This window comes from Equus quagga, chromosome 5 (genome assembly GCF_021613505.1).
Source record: "Equus quagga isolate Etosha38 chromosome 5, UCLA_HA_Equagga_1.0, whole genome shotgun sequence".
NCBI classification, from domain to species: Eukaryota; Metazoa; Chordata; class Mammalia; order Perissodactyla; family Equidae; genus Equus; species Equus quagga.
Window position 1 is genome coordinate 34313632 of NC_060271.1, and position 26506 is coordinate 34340137.

At 49.3% G+C, this 26506-nt stretch overlaps 1 protein-coding gene and 1 long non-coding RNA gene across 4 annotated transcripts; one reads left to right on the plus strand and one right to left on the minus strand.

Moving 5' to 3' along the window:
• The first annotated feature begins 8654 nt into the window (after positions 1 to 8654).
• On the plus strand, positions 8655 to 10421 carry RNF186 (ring finger protein 186). Its single transcript, XM_046663284.1, has one exon. It carries the CDS (start codon positions 8800 to 8802, stop codon positions 9493 to 9495), a length of 696 nt encoding a protein of 231 aa, XP_046519240.1. The 5' UTR covers positions 8655 to 8799; the 3' UTR covers positions 9496 to 10421.
• A 105-nt stretch (positions 10422 to 10526) lies between these two features.
• LOC124239160 (uncharacterized) lies at positions 10527 to 26280 on the minus strand. 3 transcript variants are annotated; one of them, XR_006888564.1, is made up of 5 exons: positions 26018 to 26280; positions 25862 to 25930; positions 25422 to 25541; positions 11733 to 11803; positions 10527 to 11004 (listed from the first exon to the last, which is right to left on the minus strand). It is a non-coding gene; the product is annotated as an uncharacterized LOC124239160 (long non-coding RNA). The 3 variants fall into 3 exon arrangements; XR_006888565.1 differs by lacking the exon at positions 10527 to 11004 and having other exon boundaries at positions 11486 to 11803; XR_006888563.1 differs by lacking the exons at positions 10527 to 11004; positions 11733 to 11803 and adding an exon at positions 19851 to 20534.
• Positions 26281 to 26506: the final 226 nt, after the last annotated feature.

The following is a 26506-nucleotide window of genomic DNA, read 5'->3' on the forward strand; positions in this document are numbered from 1 at the left end:
GGGCATGTCAGAGCCTTTTGGAGATGAGCGAGCCCAAGACTAGGGGTGACCTGGGAGTCTGCAGTCCTCAAGGTTATTGACAGACACCGGGATAAACGGCCTCATGAGACGGTCCGGGGCTCCAGGCAGATGGCAGTGGCAAGGCGGGAGTGTGGGGGCAGGAGGGCTAGGTGTCTGGGGCACCCTCTCTGCCCCTGAGGGCACGTGTTCATGCTCATGCCTTGTGGGCAAAGGAGGACTCTACCCCAGCGTGGTGTCGGGGTTAGAGTGCGGGTTCCGGAGCCAGGCTCAGATTGCACCCTGGCTGCCACCACCAGCCAGGTAATGCCGCCTAAGCTCCCTGCAGCCCAGTGTTCTCACCCCTCAAGAAGAACTAATTCTGTTTCCTAGGGGCGTTGTGAGGAATAAATGACTAATCCATGAAAGTGTTCTACAAATGTCGCCCTCGTGAGAGTCGCTCGGGCAAGGCTCACATAAAACCCAGACAGCCTCTGGACTTCTCTGTCTCGTGAGCCAAGAAATGCCCTTTCTTGAGGGTTATGCCAGCTTGAGTTGAGTTTTCTAACTCTTACGACCAAAAGATTTCTGACACAGACACTAGTTTAATCTCCATTAGGCAGATGAGGAAATTGAGAATCAGAGAGGTTAAGTTGGTGGCTCAAAGATACACAGCAAAGATTTGAACACAGGTCAGTCTGACCTGCCGGTCTGCTCAACAGCAGCCTTCCCACCACGACTCAAAGCCCAAGGGCCCAGGACCCTCTATTATTTCTAATCAAGTGTCTTCCTCCCAGAGGGATTCTGCAAAGGCCGGGACTGCACATGTGGGGAGAAAAGAGGGGCCAGTTCAGCAGCCGCCTGACCTTGGGCTGCTCATCGTGCCGAGTAGCTGAATGGGTCACAGGCCGTGCTCAGGAGGATTAATTTTCACATGGTTCAGGGGTCCAGGTCCCAGGTCCATGCTCTGTGGAACGTAGTGAGCAGGGGACAAGTGGAGAGATGTTCTCAGATAGGCACAAGTCTTCTCCAAGCCTCCGGTATCCAGGCCAGCTAGAGTCGAAGGAGACAGGAGCCCAAGGGTTTAATCTTGAGAAAGGGATGTCAGGCTACCTCAAACTGCCGCCACAGCCACCTCTGCCTTCTGTCCCATATTTACCAATTCTTCCTCTATTATTCTTTCTTCTTTTTTTTTCCATATCTCCTCTTTTCACAAATGTTTTGGAATTGTTTACAGAAAATATATACACGTGAAACATAAAAACAAAGATCAAACATCAGACATCAGGACTAGGTAACCCATCAGTTAGAATAGGAATTACAGACTAAGGAGATGGGGATGGACTGCAGTGCACATACCAAATGTGCTATTTCACAGTTGCCATGGTTGAGCTTCCTGGTGGCCATAGCAAAAATGGGAAACTACAATTACATAGTTTGGAATATCTGAGAAGTGCGGACAGACACAATCTGTCCTCAGAGGAAACAAAACTTTTTCCAGCCCTTAGCCCAAAAAGAGAATTTGCACATGTGTATACAGGTGACACTGAGTACTGTCATGCACAGATGTCTCTGGCCACATCCCCGAATGTACATGCAGTAACTAGATTCATAAGCCTATTTCTTGTAGTATCCTTTGAAGAAAGCCAACAAAATAGCCCCAAAATACAACTCAATGAGAGCCTTTAGAAAGAACAGAGTCAAATGCAACTTTCTAATGGTTTAGCTTGATCCAAGGGCATTTCCAAAACCGTGTTTCTCAGAACCCAGAGGTGTACACAGCCTTAACAAATGTTCTATAGGAAAAGGGTTCCATAGGCAGATAGGTTCAAGGTAAAATGAGAATTAAACAAAGTCAAACAGGCTTTTTAACTGCAGGATTTCCAAGGCTTTTTAACACTGTAACGTCCATGTGAATCTCCAGGTTTGGGTAAAGGATGCATCATTTCCCGCATTCATCTATGAAACCCTCTCTCCACCCACGCCCAGTTTTTGCAGGAGTATGTTTTAGAAGCTCACAGAAAGCTAGAGACACATGGACCACAATTTGAGAAATGCTGATCTGGAGGAATGGATGAGCTAAACTCCTCCAAAGAAAATTTCTCTCAGCCAGGCATTTGATGGTGTCGGCCACCTGACGGTTTAAGGCAATGGCGTCTGACGCGGCCCAGGCTCCAGGTCTTCTGACACTCACATGATGAAGTCAGAACTCTGCTTCCTCAAACTCCTCTTTCCCAGGACTCACATTCTTAGTCCAAACAACCAGAAGACGCAGAAAGAGGTTACAGAGGGCAAAGACGAGTGCCTCTGAGAGGGCAAAGACAGGCGCCTCTGAGAGGGTGAAGACGAGCACCTCTGAGAGGGTGAAGACGAGTGCCTCTCAGAAGGTGAAGACGGGTACCTCTCACAACCTGTGAGATGCTCCATCTCCACCAAGTAGGGGCCAGGTGGGCTCCCTGGGGGCCTGGGCCAGGTGCAAAGGGGGCTGCCCTTTGCCCACCAGTTTAGCTGCCTGGAGTTGAGGGAGCAGTTAAAGGAATGGAGTCTCAAAGACATATTAGACGTGTCCCAGGAAAGGGTCAGAAAGGGGTCAAGGAAGAAGTCCAAGCTGAAGCCTAAACTAGAGCTGGCGCCAGAGGCAGGGGGTGGAATGGACAGGAAAGCACGTTTAGAGGCGGCAGTGAGAAATGGGTCTAGACCCTGGAATCATTCCGAATTCAAAGAAAATGTGGCCTTAGGGGTTCATTATCTGATTCCTATAATCCCAGGGGTAGATTCACGTCGGTGATTCTGAGTCGGACAAAAGTGGTTTCATCTTTTGCTCATCAGCGGAGAGTTCCAACCTTCACAGCTTAAATCAGATTCAGAAACAACTCAGCACAGATCCGAGTTTGGGCCCTCAACAACCAGCTGCTCCTCACCCAAAAAGGCAGATAGAGAGACAACGTCCATATCGCAACATTGAAAGGGCAGGATCTGAAAAGCGCATGTCCAAGGATGCTCGTCACAGGACCACTGATAACAGCGGAAAACAGAAACAACCTAAATATTCCGCTTGCGGGAACTGATTAACTAAAACATGGCACATTCGCGTGACAGGACACCATACAACCTTCAAGAACGATTTAAAGGGTATTTATCAATATGGAAAGAGATGTATGATAAACTACTAAGTAAAAATATAGATTACCAAAATATAAACAGCAAGGTCCTGCTTTCAAGGGACAAAAACATTTTTGTGTAAGTATGCACAGAAAGAAGTCTAAAAGGGAATACCAAATTAAAATTCATTCTCTGTGGGCTGTGGGATGGCTGATTACTGATGGTCTTTTCTCTTTGTTCATCAGTAATTATTTTTTATATAATTTTTTTACATAATTATTTTCAAAAAACAGAAAAAATAAAAGTTGCAGCCTCCTGCAGTTCCCTCTTGCCTCGTCTCTCCTTCTCTGCACTTGATCTTCTTATACTGTTATTGTCATTCTGCTTCCAAATTCCATTCCTCTGTCTCCCACCAAGCCACCCTCGGACACACGGATGCTTTGAGGGGGATGGAGATGGAGGCGTGGTCGGTCGGGTTCTGAGGAGCACAGAGTCAGGAATTCTGGAATAAGAGTGTGAGCTGAGACACAGCCCAGGGCAAAGAGAGGAGTCGGGGCCGTGGGGCATTTGGCTGCGACACAGCTCTCTGCAGCCACTGGAGTGTGGAGTGAGGATGGGTTGGCCAATATCAGAGGCCAGGTGTGGATCAGACAGCTTGACCTCACAACATCCTTGCTGTCTCACTCCTTTCTCGGCGAACTTGATACAGAGCTTAAAGCTCGGATCAGAAACGTCTTTGTAGGACGTGGGTCTGTGGTTACCTGCTCGGTGTGTGCGAGAGACAGCCCATCAAGAGAGCTGGCTCTGGTTTCCCCACTCGCAGCGGGGTGTGACATTCTAACCTCCGAGGAGGCTATGCGTCTCAAACGCCTTGTAACCCCGGGGCTGCGGGAAGCTACAGGATGGAAGAAACTGCATTTCAGAGGGAAAGAAAAAGTTTTACTGAGAATTAGCGAGTTCATATTTGTCCAGAAATTAAAAAAAACAAATACATTGTATTTTCTTCGAAGGGACTCCAAGTTTTCGAATTCTAATATTGCAGCCAGCACACATATATCGCGGAGTAGAATGAGCAACTTAGATGAATTTAACACTTTAAGGCTCCAGAGACGTTTTGTACTTCCCCTGGGATAGATCCGCCGCAGGCTGTGCTGCGGATCCTGCCCACATTGACTGCTCTTTAAGAAGTACTGGCTGAACAGATCACCAAAGTGTCTTATCTCCGTGTCCCTGGGAGGGATCGGTTACATCGAGGTCAGTTACAAAGCAAAGCGCATAAATTACTGAGTCCCCCCTGAGCAGATTTGGATGGAGGGGGCTGAGGCAATCTCCCGTAATTTCCTACAGTCCCCATTCTACCAAATTAAAAACCTGAGCCTCAACCAAGTCGAAAGGACTCACCTAAGGTCACCCACCTCGCGAAGTGACAGGAGCCATGTCCAGCTATAAAGCCAGTACAGATGACAGTTAAGCCAAGGCAGCTTTAAGGAACAAAGTGGCTCCTAGGCCAAAATGAGGTCACCATGAGGGAATACGTTGTTAAAAGCCATCATGCTCAGGGATGGTAATCAAAGGACCTTGCATGTTCTATTTTATATATTTCTGTGATATTTGGATTATTATAACTGATATCTTTTCTTTTTTTTTCCCCCTTTGATGATGAGAGATTGGCCCTGATCTGTTGCCAATGTTTCTCTTTTTTTCTCCCCAAAACCCCAGTACATAGTTGTACATCCTAGTTGTACGTCATTCTAGCTCTTCTATGTGGGATGCTGCCACAGAATGGCCTGATGAGCCGTGCGTAGGTCCGTGCCCAGAATCCAAACTGGCGAACCCCAGGCTGCTGAAGTGGAGTGCACGAACTTAACCACTTGGCCACGGGGCCAGCCCCAACCAATATCTTTTCTTAATGGTGGATGCCCAATAACATGAAAAGGTTATTCTTTAGTCACTAACCCCAAATAGCTTCCCCTGGTCTGATGTCAACCTCACCCAGCTACCCTCCTGATTGTTTGGCTTCTGTAGAGCTGCCCAGCAGAGAGAGGGGGCGCTGGCCAAGCTGACATCTCTACTGTCCACCTGATTTTCTGTTTCTCATTGTACACGACTGCAGCTCAGCAAATTTTTTCTCCTCCCATCCCCAACCCTTCCTAGGGTCTAGAAAACACAAAGGAGCATTATATGATGCAAGTCAAAGCAGAGAAAAGACACAGAGCCTCTTTTAGCATAGTAACACACAGGCGTTGGTTCACTTTTGGCCATATGCAGGCTGATTGTCTTGTCGATGCTTGACGCTGTGTCACACAGCGAGAAAAGTCTTCTTTTCTTCATCTATTGCTGTGTTACTCAGAAGTCTTTCCCTTGCAAAGAACAGAAAAGCAACTCAAGCTGGCTTAAGAATAAAAATTGGGATGGATTTTGTGGGTTTATATTTTTAAAAAATCCAAAGATAGAGCTCTGGCTTCAGGCATGCTGGATCCAGGCATTCAACAATGTCATCAGGGCTTTTTCTGACTCTTTTCTCATCTTTATACTGTGCTGGCCTTACTCTCAGACAGGTTCTCTGCACACTGTGGTCCTGGCAGGTCCAGGGTTCCATCCTCTAGTTTGAAAACCCAGCAGTAAGAGAAACTTCTCACTAGTTCCACAACAGTCCTAGAATTGAGTGATAAGGGGTTAATCTCCATAATATATAAAGAACTCACACAACTGAACAACAAAAAAACAAACAGCCTGATCAAAAAATGGGCAGAGGAGATGAGCAGACATTTCTCCAAAGAAGATATACAGATGACAAACAAACACATTAAAAGATGTTCAACATCGCTAATCATCAGGGAAATGCAAATCAAAACTACACTAAAACATCACCCTATACTGGTTAAAATGGCTATAATCACTAAGACAAAAAATAACAAATGTTGGAGAGGATGTGGAGAAAAGGCAATCTTCATACACTGCTGGTGGGAATGCAAACTAGTGCAGCCACTATGGAAAACAGTGTGGATATTCCTCAAAAAACTAAAAATGGAAATACCATATGACCCAGCTAGCCCACTACTGGGTATCTATCCAAAGAACTTGAAACCATGTCCATTGCAGCATTATTCACAATAGCCAAGACATGGAAGCAACCCAAGTGCCTGTTGACTGATGATTGGATAAAGAAGATGTGGTGTATATATATACAATGGAATACTACTCAGCCATAAAAAAGACAAATCCGTCCCATTTGCAACAACATGGATGGACCTGGAGGGACTTGTGTTAAGCAAAATAAGCCAAAAGACAAACACCAGATGACTTCACTCATATGTGGAAGATAAACAAGCACATGGACAAAGAGAACGGTTCAGTGGTTACCAGGGGAAGGGGGGTGGGGGGTGGGCACAGGGGGTGAAGGGGAGCACTTGTATGATGATGGATAAGTAATAACGTGTAACTGAAATCTCACAATGTTGTAAACTATTAGGACGCAGCAGGAAAAGAAAGAGAAGAAAAGAAGTCCCAGAATTGAGTCTCACAGGCTTGGCTCAGATCGCACACCTGTCTCTGCGCCAAGTGCTGCAGCCAGCAGGCGGAATACAGTGACTGGTCTGCCCCGAATCACATCGCGTCCCCCCTCCACAGAGCTGGGAGCCACACAGAATGACAACGGGGAACAGCGGTTACCCAAAGGGAAAACAGGCCACTGCGAAAGGAAAAACAGATGCTGGGCTTGAGGAGCAAACAGACACCCAGTGCCAGACCTGGGGGCCAACCTGATCTGGCGGAAAACAGAATGGAAAGAAATAACAGATTGTCAAGCTGAAGGCTGAGGAGAAGAAAAGCGATGTCGATGTCCAGGGCCGAGGGTGGGGATTGGGTTTCAGAGACGGAGGGCTCAGGGGGAGGGGCGAGCAAGTGTGTGTGTGGGGGGGGGGGGGGGGGGGGGGGGGGGGGGAAGTGGGTGGGGGGGGGGGGGGGGGTAGGAAGGACGAGCTGAATCAGAATAGCTGGGCTCCGAGTGGACTCAACAGCTGATGTGACAGCAAACGACAGCCCAGCACATCCTTCTGGGTTCAGTGTGGCCTGAGTGAGGCATTTTATTTATTTATTTATTTATTTTTTTGAGGAAGATTAGCCCTAAGCTAACATCTGGCACCAATCCTCCTCTTTTTGCTGAGGAAGGCTGGCCCTGAGGTAACATCCATGCCCATCTTCCTCTACTTTATATGTGGGACACCTACCACAGCATGGCTTTCCAAGCGGTGCCATGTCCACACCTGGGATCCGAACCGGCGAACCCCGGGCTGCCGAAGCAACATGAGAACCTAACCACTGCACCACTGGGCCAGCCCCTGAGTGAGGCATTCTTTTGAGGGAGTGGATGGTGCCACCCTACCCTCTGATGTTCCGGGACAGTTAAGGGGATCCCATTTTCTTAACCGCCATGCTGCGTGTATCCGTCAGTCCCACGTGAAACCTGTTAGCCCGGAGGAGCTGCCTGGAAGGCAACTGCCTCCGCACGGAATGAGGACGTTGAGTTGTTGGACTGACGACGCTGGGAACCTGACCTTGGACACCAGTAGATTCTGCCAAGTCCTGGGGCCATGGAAGGCCCCTTTGCTGACAGCCAGCAGGCCTGCCCTGACCACACCCTGCCTTTGTTTCCAGTGCCTTCCTCACGGCGCTGTGCCCGGATGTTGGGTGATCTCAGATGAGGACCCCTGGCCCGGAGGTTGGCTCAGAGTAGGCCCAAATAAATGACAGCTGTTCTGATTCCTATTGGGTGTGCGGTGTGCCTCGAGCACAGCCAATGACACCTGTTAGTAGGTACTTGAAGGGCTCAGCAGGGTACCAGTGAGATGCTCGTCCATCAGCACGTGTTAATACAACTGTCGTGACAGTAGAGGAACTGAGTGCAGTGCAGGTGTAAACACCTGGGGGCTGTTTTGGTTTTGGTTTTGGTTTTTCTGCGTTTAGCTGGGCTGTCTCCCCACTCTACTCAGAATACTTTTCCCCTCATTTCTCTCTTCACAAGGCCACCTGCTTGCTAATGCGCTCAGAGCACAGACAAACATTTTGCTGCTGATCCTGACATCCAAAACGTCTTGTCTGACACCCCCCCTACGCCACCTTTCTCAAAGTGGGGTCCCCCGATCCACCTATGTCAGAATCACGGTAACGTTTGTTACCCGTGCAGATTTTTAGATCCCCCAGCTAGACCTACCGAATCTCGGTCTCAGAGTTTGGGGCCTGGAGATCTGTGTTTTAAAAGGCTCCAGGGGTGGGGTGGCAGCGATGGCGGTGGTGGGGACTCTAACATGTCCCAAAGCTCCCAAGCCGCAGTCCCGCGGGCGCTCAGGAGGCTCCTGGCCCCAACAAGAAAGTCCTGATTCATGCTCAGCCCTGCCCCCGTTGGCCCTTCTATCAGGCAATTCAAAGTCTCCAGGCCCACGAGTTACTGATTAACCCTAGGTTTTAAGAAAAGAAATAATAATAACTGAAGGGACAAGGTAAGCCCAGAAACCAGCTGAGCAGCCTTGGGAGAGTGGTGCCAGACAGCTGTTGTCACCAGGCACCTGACGAGAAGGAAAAAGAGGCTTCAGATGCCCAGCCTAAGGTCAGACTGCATCTAGGTCACAGCGGCACCAGCTGCCACTCCTCGTCGATGCCCAGGCCCTGAGCGGCCGCCTCCCTCTGGCTCCTGTGCCCAGAATGGCCTGCACTGAGGTCCCGCAGCAGCCAGCCCCGCAGCAGCCCCAGCCCATCTCCACAGAAGCCACCACCACCAACGCCACACGCTCTGCTGGGGGTCATCGTGGTTCCTGGGACAGCGACCTGGAGTGCCTGGTGTGCCGGGAGCCCTATAGCTGTGTCCGGCCACCCAAGCTACTGGGCTGCCAGCACTCCTTCTGCGCCATCTGCCTGAAGCTCCTGCTGTGCGTGCAGGATGACACCTGGTCCATCACCTGCCCACTGTGCCGCAAGGCCACCGCTGTCCCCGGGGGCCTCATCTGCAGCCTGCGTAACCAGGAGGCCGTGATGGGGCTGCTGGACCGGCCATGCCCGGAGGTGCGGCTCTGTCCTCAGGGGCTGGTGGATCCTGCCACCTTGGCAGCAGGGCACCTCAGCTTGGCGGGGGAGGATGGGCAGGACGTGGCAAATGCCAACCGCGTGGCGGCCCGGCGCCTGGCAGCACAGCTGCTCCTACTGGTCTTGCTCATCACCCTCATCCTGCCCTTTATCTACCCGGGCATCACCAAGTGGGTGTTCATCTCCATCATCATCCTGGCCTTCCTGATGCTCACCCTCTTCTGCTGTCACTCCAGCAGCCAGGCCAGCTGTTGGCCCTCCTCCAGGACCCTCTTCTGCACAGGGCAGAAGCACGGTGAGATCGCTTACATTGCCTGAGTGCCCTCTGACCAGGCAGTCCCTGGAACACCTTCCGCCTCTGCGGCCCCATTACTCTCACAGTGAACAGGGTAAGCGACTCTGCGCTAAGACTGGCTCCCTCGGGAGATTAAATGCCAGCTGGACTCGCAAGCCAAAGCCAGAACGGCTGTCTTGGGTCAAGAACTGTGTGCTTGGATGATAGGCCTGTGCCTGTCCAGGGTATAGCACAGCTAAACTATTTGGGGTGGGAGAGGAGGCCCAAATGACTTGAAGGCTACAAGGGGGCCTCCTGTTCCTCTTAGCCCATTGGTCCTGGTTTTTCTTTACACACCTTCATGAAAGTATTGCAATGTTGATGTTCTCGCAGAACAAATAGAACCGGAACTCCTTTTTTGCAATTTATGTAGTTGGTTTTATTCTTTGTTTTGTTTTGTTTTGTTTTGTTTTTTTGTGTTTGGGGCAGTTTGTTCATGTTCCTGGCTGTTACACATTTTTCCTCTTGGGATGCTGGAGCCCACGGAAGTCCTCCTGTGCTCCCCCCAGGGCTGCCCATCTCGTGCCCATCCCACCTCACCGAATGTCCAGGGGGGTTGGGTCTCCCTTGAGTTGCTTCCAGGGATGGAGGGAGGGAACTTGTACAGAACAGTGGTACTTCCTATTCTGCCAGGGGACTCCCACATTTAGTTGGTTGATTTGGGGAGGGCTGGAGGGGACCAGGTGGGCCTGGGAATTGCCCCCAGCAGCCCCCAGGATTCCCCAGCTCTGTGCCATCAGGCCCTGACTTCCCAGAGAATCTCAGGGTTGCAAGGACATCCCCCACCGGCAGTGGGTCCAGCTGCCCATCTGAGGCACAGTCCCACGCTCTACAACCAAATCTTTATGGGTGCTACCTTCTTTATAATTGCATCTTGATTCCCATTTGAGTGTTTGTCATAAAGATAAGAGGCCCCATAAATGCAACGTCCTCTCTAATAACCCCACTTTTCCTGCCCCACCCTGAGAGTCACAGTCGCCTGAAGGGCTTTTGTGTCTTCTCTTGACCATTTCTGCTCCGTATCATAGAGGAGGCTTCTGCCGGAGAGGATGACCTTCCTTGGTTTCTAGGGTAAGGCCTCAGCCGGGGGGACCCGTGGGGGTACAGGGGCCTGGAAGGTGGGAGATGACACGTTATTTCCTTCCGAAGGCCCCATAATTGGGAAGCAGACTTGAAACCTCAGAGGGGCTCGCCGAGCACAGTCCATCGTCCTTGCTTGCCCCCACTTTCCTCCCGGTAGGATGACAGCTGCAGATGAGATGCTCTTTCACGGAGATTGTACCTTTGTCAGGAAAGGACAAGCGAACTCTGCCACTGGAGCGCAGGGGTTGGCTGTGGCCCACTGGGTATGTGTTGTTGAGTAAGGCTTTTTGCCTCTCTGAGCTTTGTTTTCCCCGAAATGAGCTAGTAGGACTGGATTATTCCTAAGACCCCTGAAGCCAGGAGCCGAGGGCACTGCTGGGCCCCTGAACGGTGGACATGGGTCACATCCCCTGTGAATTTACACAAAGAAAAGCTAAAATATAAGTATGTATGCAATTAGCTGTTCTTGAAATCTGAGTTTTCCTTTTTTTCTTATAAGGTACTTCCAGGGCAACTCCAAGACACCCACTGGCCATGTTCAGTCCTGGTGCTGAGAGAGAGTGTGTGTGAGTGTGTGTGGGCATGCACGTGGGCCTGAAGAACAGCCTGTCTCCCCAGGAGGAGTAAGTGATGAGAGCTGTTCGGCACTTCCTGAGCTGGCCTCTGGCATGTGCAGTTGGGGATGGCTGCCAACAGGATGGGGAGGGAACATTCTCTCCTCCCTCACCTCCACTCCCTTTCCATCTAGTTCATCTGGTTCCCTCCACCAAGAAGAAACCCTTCACCAAGGTTTCGGTTGTTAATGACCACACCATTGCTTCCATAACAATGGTGGGTGCAGGTTTATTGAGTGCTTCCCACGGGCCAAGCACAGCACTCACTGCCTTATAAATGTGATCTAGCTGAATCTTCATGATAACCTGATGAAGTAGAGATCGTCTTGCCAATGAGGAGATTGAGGATCAGAGAGGGAAATTCGTCTGCCTAAGGTTGCACAGCCAGCCGCTGTCAGAGCTCCCTGGGGAACTAATCCAGGGCTCTTTCTACTCCATCATGCTGCCTCCTTTGCGTACAGTTCCAAAACAACCAGGAAGCTGGTCACCACTTGTGGGCTTTTGAGGGAGAACAGGAAACTAACCTCAGGAGCCTCCGAATTCTAGAGGTCAGGTGCTCAGAGAGGCCTGAGGATTCCAGAACCTGTTGTCTGTGCTAAGGGGAAAGAAAAGAAAATGATCAAAATGGGATGGCGTTCCTGCAGACTTCTACCACCTGGTCCTGGCCTGCACTGCAGCAGGCTGTGCTGCACGTTGGCCCCCAACCAGTGTGCCCTCCATCCTCCTGGGTAAAGAAGTCCTGACATTGCTATTACCAGCCCCCTTGAAACTCAGCTGGTCCCAACCACCTTCTGGTCCCTGGCAGTACAGGGACAGAGAGCACCAAAGGCAAATATCAGCCCTGGCTGCCCTGGAGGGAGCAGAGGCAACAGACAGTGCTGCAAAAGGACGCGAGTGGAAGAAACCAGGGAGGCAGGCGGAGGTTCAAAGCTGAGCTCTGACCCAGTGTGTGGCCAGTGGAAGCCACAGAACTTCTCTGAGCCTTAGTTTGCTCACCTATAAAGTGGGGGAGGATACCACACACCTCCCAGGGCCTCCGTGAGCATTCGAAGTGCTACTGAACAAGAGTCCCCAGTCCTAGCGGGCTGCCTCGTCATCAATCATTGACCCCTTGGGTGAATGAGTTTCTTGGGGCCTATTCAGTGTGATAGAGAGCAGGGGGCCGGCCTTGATGATCGGGTGCAGAAGCCGGTCCAGAGTGAGAGCGTTGTCCAGGACAGGCCAATCTGGGGGAGAACTTTGAGCTCAGGTCCTAAGGGGAGGTCCTTAGGATGGAGAGTAATGGCAAGGAGACACTAAATCTCACCCCCATCCCGCTCATCTCCCTATTCTGTGGCCTTGGAGTCAGAGATACCTGGCTTGAATTCTAGCTTCACCAATTACAAGTCTCCTCACCTCTCTGAGTCTCAGTTTCCTGACCTGTGAAACAGAGGTTATAATGTATGGAGGAATTAGTAAAATAATCTATGGCTGAGCACTGAGGATCACGTGGAGGTAAAGAAGGGAGGGAGAAGACAAGGGGAGAGAGATGGGTTGAGTTCTGGAAAGCCCTAACAGGAATGATGAAAACAGACTAATCTTATTTTACTCAATCGTATCGATAAGGAAGTTTATTAAAACCTGGGTACCAGAATTCACCTCCTGCGTCGTCAGCCTCAGCATCGGCAGTGTCTTCAACAACAATATAATAAAACAATAATTGCTAACACGATTTGAATGCACGATGAGAAGTGTATTACATATGTCATCACATGTGCCACAAGGCAGGTACTATTGTTACCCCCAAATTACCAACAGGGATGCCGGGGCACAGAGGTTAGGTAACTGGCTCAAGATCACACAGTGAGGCAGTGGAGGAGCCGAGAGTAGACTGCAGAAGCCTAACTCCAGAGTTTGGACTTTGAGTCATTTTGCTACATGATATGGAACATTCCAGCACAACATAAGGGCTCAAGGTTCATGGGCCCCCTGGCCTGAGAGGTGAAAAATTAAGAAGAGATGGCATTCCCCCATTTGGTTATAGCTTCCTGACTCAGTGGGTACCCAGGGCAGAGGATTGTGGGAGCCCCCATCCCGTGACCCACAGCCATGTTCTCATCTCACCTCACAGCCCCTGTTCCTCATTGGACCCTTTTTTCAAACGACTGGAGGAAGTTTTCAGCCTTTGCTAGAACAACTCATTCTTTGTCTATGAAGGGGGAAAGCATTTCCAGGAATGAAGGACCTTCCTGCAATTCCTCAGGCTGTGGGAAGAGCACAGAGCATGTTCAAAGAGAAATCAGCTCCGAGCTCTTGAGTCTGCCTGGAGCCATTCTTACCAAGTTTATATTCTCGTCTGAGGATCTTGAAATCACTTTCCTAAAAGGGGAAAGATTTCTTGGGTCGGTAGAAAACTGTGGAGCTCAGAACACCATGGAACCTAGGATCCGTCCATGCGTTTATTCAACAAATATTCATTGAGAGTCTGCTCCGTGCCAGGTCTGAGCAGAGCGTTTAATCTTATTTGATAACGAACTTTGATGAAGAAGGAAAACTAATATATGCAAAGCACCTATTATGAGTTGAATTGTCTCCCCCTTCCCAAAAGAAGATGTGTTGAAGGCCAAACCCCCATTAGCTCAGAATGTGGCCTTGTTTGGAAACAGAGTTTTTACAGAGAGAACCAAGTTAAAATGAAGTTACTGGGGTGGGCCCTAATCTGATATTACTGGTGTCCTTATAAAAAGAGGAAATCTGGACTCAGAGACAGACACACATAGAGGGAAGACCACGTGAAGACACACGGAGAATGCCATGTGAAGATGAAGACAGAGACCAGGGTGGGATGTTTCTGCAAGTCGAGGAATGCCAAAGATGGCCGGCAAACCACCAGAAGCTCCGAGAGAGGCCTGGAAGAGTCTCCCTCAGAGTTCCCAGCAAGAACCAACCCTGTCGACACCTTGATCTTGGACTTCTAGCCTCCAGAACTATGAGACAATCAATTTCTGGTGTTTAAGAAACCAGGTGCTGTGGCATCTTGTTATGGCCATGGCCACCCTGGGAAACCAATACAGTACCTGTCATGGGCCTGTGCTTACACTGTGCCCCTTAGTTGGGCCACTTCAAGTTTGGCTAAATAACCTCCCAGAGTCTCGTAGCACTTAAGTGGCAATGTCAGGCTCAAAATCAAGTCTGATTGGCTCCCAAGGTTAAGTCCTACTTCTTCTCCCATTTTGTAGCTAGGAAATCGAGGCTCAGAGAGGCCCTGTAATTTCCCCCCAAAAAGTGTCCAATATGTCAGAGATGGAGTTGGAATCAGAGCCCACAGTTCCTAAATTGTCCTTAACCTTTGCAACAACCATATGAGAATTACCGAATTATTATCCTCATTTCACAGATTAAAGATTTCAAACCCAGGACATGAAGACACTTGACCAAGGTCACAAGCAAGTGAGCGAAGTACCAGACTTTGAACTGACTGCTTGACTCCAAAGCCATGTCTGCACTTCCCACTGCCCCACACTGCCCCTCAGCATTCTGTCTGCATCGAGAAACAGGCTACTTTGTCTTTCAGGATGCTCTAGGCACCCACCATAAGAGCCTGTTTGCTCAAAGAGGACAGGACCACAGTGGACATTTGTCTTTTCTTCTTTCCTTTGACTGTCTTGTATTCAGCTGCTCCCCCACCTGTTGGACTCCCCATCTCTGTTTGTGAGGAAACTGCCCTGTGGCTGATCGTGTCACAGGGAGAGTTCCATCAGCGACCATGAGCCCAGCTGGAGCGCTTGGTCCTTCCTCTGCTCACCTTCCCACTTCACTGAGGCAGTCACATGATGCAGGTCACATAATCTTTTCCAGAACTTTGAATCTGGAGCGAGCTTCTCTACAATTAAGTTTTTTTCTTTAGATAGCCAGAATCAGTTTCTGTTGCTTGCCATCAATATTTCTGACCTAATTCAGGAGCTGTCCAGGCCCCTGGTTGCTAAAAAAATCCCACCATGAGCCTCAGCCCCTCCAAAGCCCAGGCAAGCTGCAATGCCACAGGCCAGGTAGCCGGGAGCCCTTTTGCATCTCCGCACCCAACCCTCTGGAGAGCCAGCCCGACCTTGTGATGAGGCTGCCCTGCTGTCAGGCCCAGGAGGCTGGTGCCTAGTCAGCTCTCCTCGGATGTGGGGTCAGGCAGGGAAACACGGCACTGGGTCTCGGGCCAGCCACTGTCGGAGGAGGCCGGTCTCCATTCTATCGGCCTCGTGACCCCCAGAAGAAACAAGCTCTGCTTCTCCAAAGACGTCAGCCAGAAGCCCTTCACTGGAGTCAATCTACAGAAGAAAACAGCTGGCAAAGGAGCCGTGGACGCAGCCGTTCCCAAATGACGGCAGCAATAATAGTGGCTAATGTTTATCGAGTTCTTACCACACGCAGGCTGCTGTTCTAGGAACTTCCCGTGCTAAACTTAGCTCTTTTGTTCTTCACAACAACCCTATGAGGTAAGTACTATTAGTTATTAGGCTGGACGTTTTACGTGTGGTCTCATCGAATCAACACAAAACCCCTATTCAGAGAGGAAACTGAAGCATAGAAAAGGGGAGTAACTTGCCTGAGTGGCAGAGCTGGGGTTTGAAAGCAGGCGGCCCAGTCCCTCTGTGAGCCCCTCTCTCAATCACTGCACTCACCATCCCCCGCCTACCCCACCGCTCCCCTCCTTCGCCACCTTCCCCAGCCCCATCAGAATGAACCGTGGAAGAAGTAGGGCCCTCAGTCAGACAGACCTGGGTTCAAAGCCAAGGTCTACCATTTCCTCTCTGTGTGACCTCGGGCACGGTAGAAGACTTGCCCGAACCTTAGTTTCCTTAGTTGGAAATGCAGGGTAATCAGGCCGACCTGGTAGAGGTTTTGTGACAATTCAACAAGACGACATGTAGAACACCTGGCACAATTCTCAACACACAGTAGGTGCTTGCCCCCCCAGTCGGCTTGTCGACAAATGTGCAAGAGCACCTACTGTGTGCCGGGCAAGTGGGGGAGGCAAGAAGTACAGTGGAAGGGACAGTCCTTATCACCATCACCCCGTCAGCATCACCCTAGTTAGGAAAACAAGATGCACACATATCCACTAGACTCAAACAGCTGAGTGAGGCTTGAACAAGGTAAGACGGGGTTAGTTCTAGAGGACAAGGAGGTTCTGTCTGGGGAGGAGCACACAGTGGGGCTTCTGGAAAGCTGGTAATGTTCTATTTCTTGATTAGGTGGTAATTACACAGGAGGGTATTTACTTTCTATTTATTTATAAGCAGTGCCTACATCCTGTATGTGCTTTTCTGCCCATAGTTCATAGTTAAAAAAAAAAAATTTTAAGCCTGACATAACAATGTTATAGGGTCTAAGCAGCTTGAGGGCAAAGGTTGGGTGTGAGACTGGTGCCCAGTGTTAATGCCACACTGGGATGCCTGCCCCATGCACACCCACCTCACCCAGGGTTTTAGAGCTTTGTGGATTGTTCCGGAGACTGTCTGGTTTGAATCCTGACCCTGCTACTTCCTGGCTGTATGAAGGAGTCTCTCAAACTCTCTGACCCTCAGTTCCCACATCTCTAAAATGAGCAGATAACCCCCAAGTTGTGAGCATCAGGCAAGATCCCCTGTGGAGATCAGCGAGCACAGTGTACCAGCACACAGCACACGCCCCAGAAACACTAGCTGCTCGAATGAGGCAAAAAGTCAAATCTCTTGGCTTGTTTGACCAAACGGGGCAAAGGTAGATTCCTGTAGAGCTTTGGCAATGATGAACCCAAGGCCTAGACCTCCCTTCAGACTGTTTCTCTCCATTTCCGTCTCCTTTTCTCTCTGCATTTGGGTTTTGTTCTCTCCGACCAGCTTTTCCTATGAGATTGGAGACTTGGCCAACTCCTACTCAAGTCTTCCTAGCTTCACCTCCAGAAAGAAAGCAGCAGACCTTCTTCCTTTGGTTAAATGATGAAAAGTCCCAAGGAAGGACTCTGATTGGTCCTCTTGGGTTACAAGTCCTCCCCTGTGACCAGCAGGGCTGTGACGGGCAGCCCCAATACAGTCATGCACGACATAATGACATTTGGTCAGTGACAGACCTCATAGATGACGGTGGTCCCAGAGGATTAGTACCAGACAGCCTAGGTGTGCAGTAGGCTATACCATCTAGGTTTGTGTAAGTGTACTCAATGTTGTTCGCACAACGACGAAATCGCCTAATGATGCATTTCTCAGAACGTATCCCCATCGTTAAGCAACACATGACTGTAGAATCTTGTGACTGGGGAGAAGAAGGACCTGGAACAAAGGAGGATGCTGTTTGCAGAGGAACGAGGGGCACTGAGCAGACAGATAGTACCTGATCTCCCTGCAGAGACCCTATGTGAGCAGCAGGTGTGTGAGCCAAACCCCTCCTCCCACAGCTAATTAGAGGTGAACGTCCAGCCTGATTGGGGCTCCTTGAAGGGCCTGCCTCTTCCCCACCCAATCTCAGTCCAACTGGATTCTGATGGTAATAATACCATATTTCTCTTTGGGAGGGAGAGCATGTGTCCCAAACCTGCTAATCAAAGCATCATATCCCCTGGCCATGGGGTTTGGCTCAAGGTTAAGCCAATGACATAGAAGGATTTTTCTATGAATGTAGCCGACCCAGAGGAAAGCTGAGCCCAGTGATAGAAAGAGGTTCCTAATCATATTATTTGAATACCTAGCTGGCCGTGCCTGAAAGTGGACTTTCCTCTGGATTTTTCAATAGTTACACGAGTCAATAAACTCCCTGTCTTTGCTTACATCATTTTGACTGGATTGTTTCACTTGTGAGCAAAGGAGCCCTGACTCATTCGTGCATGCTTGAGCTCCAAGGTCCTGTAGAGTAAAAGCTGGGAACCAATATGAGGTCATGGGCATGTGAAAGGTAGGAAGCTGGAAGTGAGTGACTAATGAAGCTGACAGTCACAGAGAGGCAGATAAGAGGGAGGCCACGTGGCCTCTGAGAGGCAAAAAGAGAAACCTCAGGCCCTGACTTCCCAAATCGCCAGTCTCAGTGAGGCCTCGCTGTTTGCCATCCCCAGGCTGCCTGTCCATGAGACCGCCTGTCATATCCTTTGGTATCCCTCCTGTAGATAAGCTGGCTCCCCAGAGAAGGCCGATACCTCCTCATCACAGCATCATCACACCTCACGGCATTTGGGAATTCCTAGGGAAGACGCGAGGAAGGGGGTTTGGGTGGCCAGGGCAAGCCTCAGGAAGGATGTGGGAACTGGCTGGGCCTTGACGCAGGGGTTTGGTTTGAACAGCCAGAAAGAACGGGGTGGGCGAAGGCACTGCGGGCAGCAAGAATCGTGTGAGAAAAGCTTGGAAGCTGGAAAGTGCACAGCATAGTCAGGGGCAGAGAGCGGACCTGTCTGAGCCGAGAATTTGTCACAGAGAGCAGAGAGAGAAGGCTGGGCCCAATGGTGGAGGGGCCTGTGGGCCAGGCTGCAGGGGTCCTCTAACTGCATGTGGAGGGCTCAGCGTGGAGCGCTCGGAGCTACCCAGCAGCCCTGAAACTCTGAACTAGCAAAAGCAGATCTGTGTTAGCAGACCCTGAGGAGGAAGTCTGTGGCTGTGTGCACAAAAAAGATGCGTCCACTGGAGGTGAGCATGGGGGGGAGTGGGGGTCCAGCAGAGAATGTGGCAAGAGTTCTGGGCTGTTGCTTTGCCATGGACCCCAAACAAACTCCCTCGGGGCTTCCCTTCTAGACTCTGGCCTCCAACAGCATCCATCCCGGTGTGAGGGGGATGCAGGACAGTTTCCAACAGTACTAATAGTGACATTGACTCATTCACTCACTCATTCATTCAATAAGTTTTTTTTTTTTTTTTTTTGAGGAAGATTAGCCCTGAGCTAACTACTGCCAGTCCTCCTCTTTTTGCTGAGGAAGCCTGGCCCTGAGCTAACATCCGTGCCCATTTTCCTCTACTTTATACGTGGGACGCCTACCACAGCATGGCGTGCCAAGCAGTGCCATGTCCACACCCGGGATCCGAACCAGCAAACCCCAGGCCGCTGAGAAGCAGAATGTGTGAACTCAACCGCTGCGCCACCGGGCCGGCCCCTCAAGAAGTACTGATTGAGCACCTTAACCATATACCAGGCATTGGGTTGAGTCCTAGGGAGACAAAGGCACACAAGACATAGACCCCAGGCCCCATTGAGCTCACAGTGGGGCAGACACCGAGGGCAGCCTGCTCAGCAGCCATTCCACCTTCTGCCTTTAGAGAAACGTGATTTTGTCTGTGCCACAGTGTGCCCAATCAATACTGGCAAGAACAGTTTCTGCTCTGGGCCCCAGCCTTTAGAGGGTCCCACGCTGACCCCCCTCAGCCACGCCCATCCCAATGCAGAGAGGAGTCTGTAAGGCCAAGAGGATATGCCCACCTAAGCCCACACTCCGGGGACCTGGCACCCCACTATTCCCTGTCCAAACAGCCTCAAGCCCGCTTCCAGCCTGCGGGAGGGAGCCCTTCCCTGACTCACTCTCCCGAGGGTGCAGCAGCACCCACATTCCTAGGTTTGAGGGGCAGCCAAGGGGTGGCTGTTTGTAGGAGGGGCAGACAGAGCTCGAAAGTGGGGGCTGGCGTGTCCACAAGCCTGTGTGCGGGACCTCACATGGTACGGGATTGGACCGGGGATGGGAAGAGAAGGAGGATGGGCGGTGAGCCAGGAGCCACATTCTGGCACAGGACTCTGAGGAGTTGAAGGATTCTAAATTCACACCTGATCTTCCACGTGGTTTTGAAGGTGTATCTGTCAGGTTAGCAGGTGAGGACATGTTTTATTTATCATCATGTGTTCTTGCCCTGAGCTCCGCAAATGTTACAACTGGCCTGCCCCCACCCACGGGGGTCTGAGCCAGTGCCCTGTCCCAGATCCTTGCTTTCACAGACTCCTTTGCAACCAGGGGTGGTCATGTGATCCAGACATGTGATCCCAGCAAGAGGGTTTCTGGGAAATCGTTTCCACTGAGACCCTTGGAGAGAAACCCAGGAGGAAGAACTCACAAAGAGAGCTCTCTTTTTCTCTTTTCTTTTCTGCTTTTGAACGTAACTGCTGAAGGATGCTTGCAGCTGAGGGAGCCATCTTTGGACCACTGGGTGACACAGTGAAGGACAACAGCCAATGTGCTGAGGATAATGAAAGACAGAAAGAGCTTAGGTCCTTGCTGACATCATTGAGCTATTGGGACAATTCTGGAACAACTGACCTCTGGATTTTAAGCTCCATCCATCATCAGTGTCATTAGGATTTTGGCCACTATCTTGGTCAGCATTTGATACTCGCAGCCATGACCAGCCATCCTAAGGGAAACATACATTCTTATGACTGGTGAGAGAAATCAGTCTGGCTGGAAGAACACTAGTCTGACTGGTGACCATCTTGCCAGCCCATGGGGAGGATTTTCCTACAGGTAAAGTCAACCTGGAGGAAATGGAGAATTTTTTGCCATATCTGCTTACCACTTTTACTATCACTGTTTTTATTAAAAATAATCTCACTTTGCTTAATGTTTTAAAAGGAAATATATCACTGTCATAAATAAAAAACCAGGATCATTAGCCATTATAGAAAGTACTAGAAAAATTTAAAAAATGAAATCAGTACTGAAAATAAAAAAATAAATAACACTACGTGCAATGTGGTATCCCAGACCGAATTCTGGGACGGTAAAAGGACATCAGTAGAAAAACGAGTGAATAAAGTCTATACTTTAATTAATAGTCATGCACCAATATTGGTTTCTTAGTCTTGATGAATGAACCATGGTTGTGTAAGATGTTAAGACTGGGGAAACAGGGTGAAGGATATATGGTTCTTAGGTAAGAATTCTGTACTATCTTTGTAACTGTTCTGTCAATCTAAAATCTTCCAAAATAAACATTTATTAAATAAATAAATAACAGAATGATTAACTCCTAACTCAATATTTTGGAGAGCTGAGGCCTGTTCTCCCTTCATTAAAAAGGAAGATCAGCAAATGTTAGAGGAATACAATGGAATATTACTCAGCCTTAAAAAAGAAGGAAATCCTCCCACTAGCAGTAACATAGATGAAACTGGAGGACATTGTGCTAAGTGAAATAAGCCAGACACAAAACGATAAATACTGCATGATCTTACTTATTGGTGGAATCTAACATTGTCAAACTCATAGAAGCAGAGAGTAGAATGGTGGTTGCCAGGGGCTGGGGGGAGGGGGAAGGGAGAAATGAGGAGATGTTGGTCAAAGGGTACAAAGTCTCAGTTATGCAAGGTGAATGAGTTCTGGAGACCTGATGTACAGCATGGCGACCACAGGTGACCACAGGTAACCATGCTGTATCGTATACTTGAAATTTCCTAAGAGGATAGATCTTAAAGTAAATGTTCTCAACATACACACACACAAATGAGAACTATGTAGGGGTGATGAATTAAGTTATTTAGTTTGGGGGCTGGCCCAGTGGTGTAGCAGTTAAGTTCGCATGCTCCACTTCAGCAGCCGAGGGTTCGCCGGTTGGGATCCTGGCTGTGGACCTATGCACCACTTATCAAGCCATGCTGTGTTAGGCTTCCCACATATAAAGGAGAGGAAGAGGGGCATAGATGTTAACTCAGGGCCAAGCTTCCTTAGCAAAAAATGGAGGACTGGTGGTGGACGTTAGCTCAGGGCTAATCTTCCTCAAAAAAAAAGTTATTTAGTTTGATTGGGGTGGTCTTTTCACAAGGCATACATATATCAAAACATCAGTTGTACACCTCAAATATACATAATTTTATATGTCAAAGATATCTCAATAAAGTTGTTTAAAAAAAGAAATATATATACTATATATATATATACTTTTCATTTGTTCATGAACCTGTAAGTCACAGAGAAAAACGGTTTAAACATGAGTTTAATTAAAGGCCTTGATAAGAAGTTTATAAGAAACAAAAATTATATCTCAAAAAAATATTCAATAGCATCAAACTATGCTCTCAGGAGAATAAGGATTGAAGGGAATAACTTTCTCATGTATGATCCAAGGTGATTTAATGCAAGTTCATGTACCAGCTAAAGGTGTCTCATGTACCACCAGTGATATGGGTCTCACGCACCAGAAAATATCAGATCAGGGCAAGTACAAAGCCTTCTTAGATAAGAAGCAGGTAGAGTGACATCACCCAAGCCTCTATGTAACAGATAAGGCAGAAGACTACAAAATTATTACCTAACACACAAGAACCATGGGGGAAATATTAACCCATGTGGCTTTGACCCCAAACCCCTTCCACTCAGCTTAGCCAATTCCAGTTGATGGTCCAATTAACAAAAAGATGTTTATTTCTTTGGGTCACAGACGCCTTGGAAACACAGACAAGAGATTGCTCAGCAACGTAACAATATCCGTGGTAACCACAAGCCGTCCGCAGCACCCTCCACCCTGGCCTCCCACTGAAGGTGTGTCCAGTCGTTCCCCACAGGGGCCCTGTTTATTTCTGAGCGTCATTAGGAAAGACGTGACCATAAACGATCGTCTGGGTCACTCAGTCTCAAGTTCAGCATGACGGTAGCATGCTGACGGTAAGGATACTCCACGGGAAGGGATATGGGGCTGCCTTCAGTGACATCATCCCCAGAATTCAGTTTCACTCCACAAACACTCATGCCAGGCCAGGCGCTACCTACATCCTGGAAGGACAGACATCTATGGAACATAGCAAGGAGGCTTCCCCTGCTGGGCATCCATTAGCCACAATTCCTCTAAGTATCTTTGAACCTGTACTGACATTTAAGCCCATGGGAGGGCACGACAGCACAATCAGCCAGATCTGGGATCAAATCTTGGCTCTGCTATCTTGTAGCTTGGTGACCCCGGCCAAGTCCCTTAACCTCTCTGAGCCTCCGTTCCTTCCTCTGTGAAACGGGGCTAATAATAGTATCAACTGCATGTGATGAAGTGACATAAAATACGTATGGAAAGCACATAGGGCCAGCCACACAGATAATGCTTCCTAAACAGTATTCATGGTTATTTCCATCATTTCTGGGAGAATCAAATCCAATCATTTAGTTTTTCCAAACCTGATTATCATCAGAATCACCGGGGCAACTTGTAAAAAAAATAAATTCTCAGGCTTCAACACCCCCAAGAAATTCTAAATTGGGTAGGTCTGGGGCAGGAGCCAGGAACCTATGCCTGCGTTATGTACTTTTATTGCGCCTAGCCCATAGCAGGCCCCTTCCCGGGCCTGGACTATTGCAACAGCTTCCTAACCGGTTGCACGTGTCCACTCTCAGCCCTCTCTCCTCCACAAGGAACCAGTAGGATTCTTCTAAAAGGTGAGAACACGTCACACCACTGCTCCAGACCTCTCCAACTCTCCATCTTATGCAGAATAAAATCCACAGACGAGGCCCTACGACAGTGGCTCCTGACGCTGGGCACACGTCAGAAATCCCTGGTGAGCTTGTGAACAGTACCTATGCCTCGCCCAACCCCAGACCAACAGAAGCAGAATCTTGGGGAGTGGGGCCCAAGTACAGCTGCCAGATAAAATACAGGATGCCCAGTTACACTGGAATTTCAGATTCACAATGCATAACTTTTTAGTATGTGCGAGGCAATATTGGGACATACTCATACTAAAAAAGTATTTATTATTGTGTATCTGAAATTCAAAGGTAAGTGGGTGTCCTGTGTTTTTATTTGCCAAATCTGGCAACCTTAGATCCAAACATCAGCCTTTTTAAAAAGCTCACAGTAATGTGGACCTCACTCCCTCTCTCATCTCATCTCATCTACTCCCCCAGCGCTCTCTACTCTGGCCTTTTCCTTGAAAGCATCAACCACATTCCCCCCTCACCATCTTGGCAGTGGCTGGCTGCCGGGGATGCTCCGCCCCATAACCTGCCGGCTTCCCCTCACCTCAAATGTCACCAGCAAGCCTCTCTGACCTCTGCAGTAGCACCACCAGCCTGAGTTCCCCTCACCCCACTTTACTTGCTAGGTCCTTGCCCGGGATCCAAACCTGTGAACCCCGGGGCCACCGAGGAGGAGTGCATGAACTTAACCACTACACCACTGGGCTGGCCCCTTTACTTTTTCTTAATAACAGTAATCATTACCCGATGGATTATCTATTTGTTTGGTTCCTGTGCATCTCCCCTCCCCCACACACTAGAATGTAAGCTCCATGGCTTTGCTGGAAACACGTGGTTCTTTCCCCTGCTATATGTGCGATGCCAGGAACCCCACCAGCTACTCCATACATACTGGCTGAATTGGTCAGTGTTACAAAAAGCTTCTTGTTCCAGCACAACCCTCAACATTCCTTTGGGAGGAGTCGATAGAAGACATCTTAGTAGAAGCATCTTTTATCAGGAGTAATAGCAGCTCGTTTTTATTGAGTGGGTCCTGTGTGCTGGACACCGTTCAAAGCCCTTTACCTGTATATCCTCATTTAATCCTCATGACAATGGTTGAAGGTTGTGGGGGCCAGAAATATCCTCATTTTACAGCTGAGGAAAGTAAATTCTTCAGTGATCAACACCAAACCTCAATAATCTCAAAGGCATACACCAAAGGAGTAGACGTATTTTCTCCACCTTACCTACATGTAGCCTCCATTATGGACTAGGTCCTGTGTGCTGTTCAGCGGGGTGCCTAGGGTGAGGGGTGGGCAGTGGGCATGGCTGTAACTGGATCCAATATTCAGAGGCAAGAATGTTCACCACAGAGTCTCCAACTGAATTAGAGACAGGGCAAAGCCATCGTGCAAAATGGCGCCTACACTGCCAAGCCGATCTGGCTGGAAGGGGCCACCAGACACTGAGCCAAGGAGGGCCGGCGGGAAGCTTTTTTTTTGGTGTCCACTTCCATATGGCGAATATTCCATCTTGACAAGGCCCAGGAAGGGGAGCAGATTTTGCCACCCTAAAATATGTCTCTTTGGCACGAGGATTATTTTGAGCTAAAGGCAATCAAACCCCAGCAGATGAGGAAAAGCTCTTGACCTCCCCCTCAACTGCCTACATTCACAGTGGAAAGGGGGCCTGGAGCAGGAAGAGAGCTAGTCACAGAGCTACCTTTTTACCTAAGAAATTTATCTGCCTAACAGGACAACCTCTGTTTTTCCAAACATCTCCTCCGCCCTCCTCCCCTTGGCATCCCCGGGTCCCTGCTCCTCTCCTTAGCTCAGGATGGCAGACGGGCTTCAATTACCTGGCTGCCTTGTGAGTCTTCATATCCTTATGGGGCTCCCGGACATATGAAATTAAATTTGTTTTTCTCCTGTTAATTTGTCTTATACCCATTTCACTGATAGAACCTAGAAGAAAGAATCTAGAAGGGAAGAAAGGAAAATTTTTCATTTCCCCTACACTTACATGCTCAGACACAACCCCATGGCCCTGAAGAGTGCACATTATTGACCCATTTGACCCTCATGACAGTCCTAGAGGTAGGTAGAGCTGCTCCTCTTGTCGTGATGGACCAGTGGAGCGACGATGAGATGGAAGCCTAGCATATTCCACAAGGGGCATGAGTCACAGGCTCTGCATGGAAGCTGGTCTGTGACCCTGCCCAGTGTCTTCTCCACTCACAGTACTGGGCTGCCTTCACCAGAAGAAAGAGCAACAGACTTTGTGGCCACAGTGACTCACGCTCTGGCTCTGGCATTCCTTATTGCTGTGGCTTCTGCGTGGCCGGGACCTGAGCCTCAGTTTCCCGTCCTGTAGAATGGGCGTGATGAGAATTCGCAGGGTTGCTAGGGCAATAAGATCAATTCACCCATTCACTAAATGATTCTGAGCACCTACCAAGTGCCAGGCCAGTCCCTGGGGCTGGGCACACAGCAGAGGACAAGGCAGGCGAGACCCCCACTCTCAGGGCTTTTAAATTCTAGTGGGGATGGCAGACAATAATCTGCAAACAGCAAAACGAACAAAATAATTGCATAAAGTGATAAATGCTGCGATTAAAATAGAGCAGGACTGGAAGGCCGGTGTGATTCCCCTACCTGTACCTGGCACATAGTAGGCACTCAGTAAATATTTGCTCAATGACTCAATGTGCTGGGCGGTCAGGAAAGACTCACAGATGCCACCCTGCATGGAAAGCTGGAAACAGACACAGGAAAGGGACGGTCTCGGGGCAGAGTGCCAGGCCCCGGAACCTCAAATGGGAAGGCCCTGAGACTGTACTCAACTTAGCATTAGAGAAACTGAAAGAAAAATCGGGGACAGCATGGATATCTCAAGCCTCCGTAAACTTCAAAGGGCTGTCTACACACGCGGGAAGGGTCTTCA

Coding starts and splice junctions, on each gene's coding strand:
- RNF186 (XM_046663284.1), top strand. CDS start 8,800: ATGGCCTGCACTGAGGTCCCGCAGCAGCCAGCCCCGCAGCAGCCCCAG.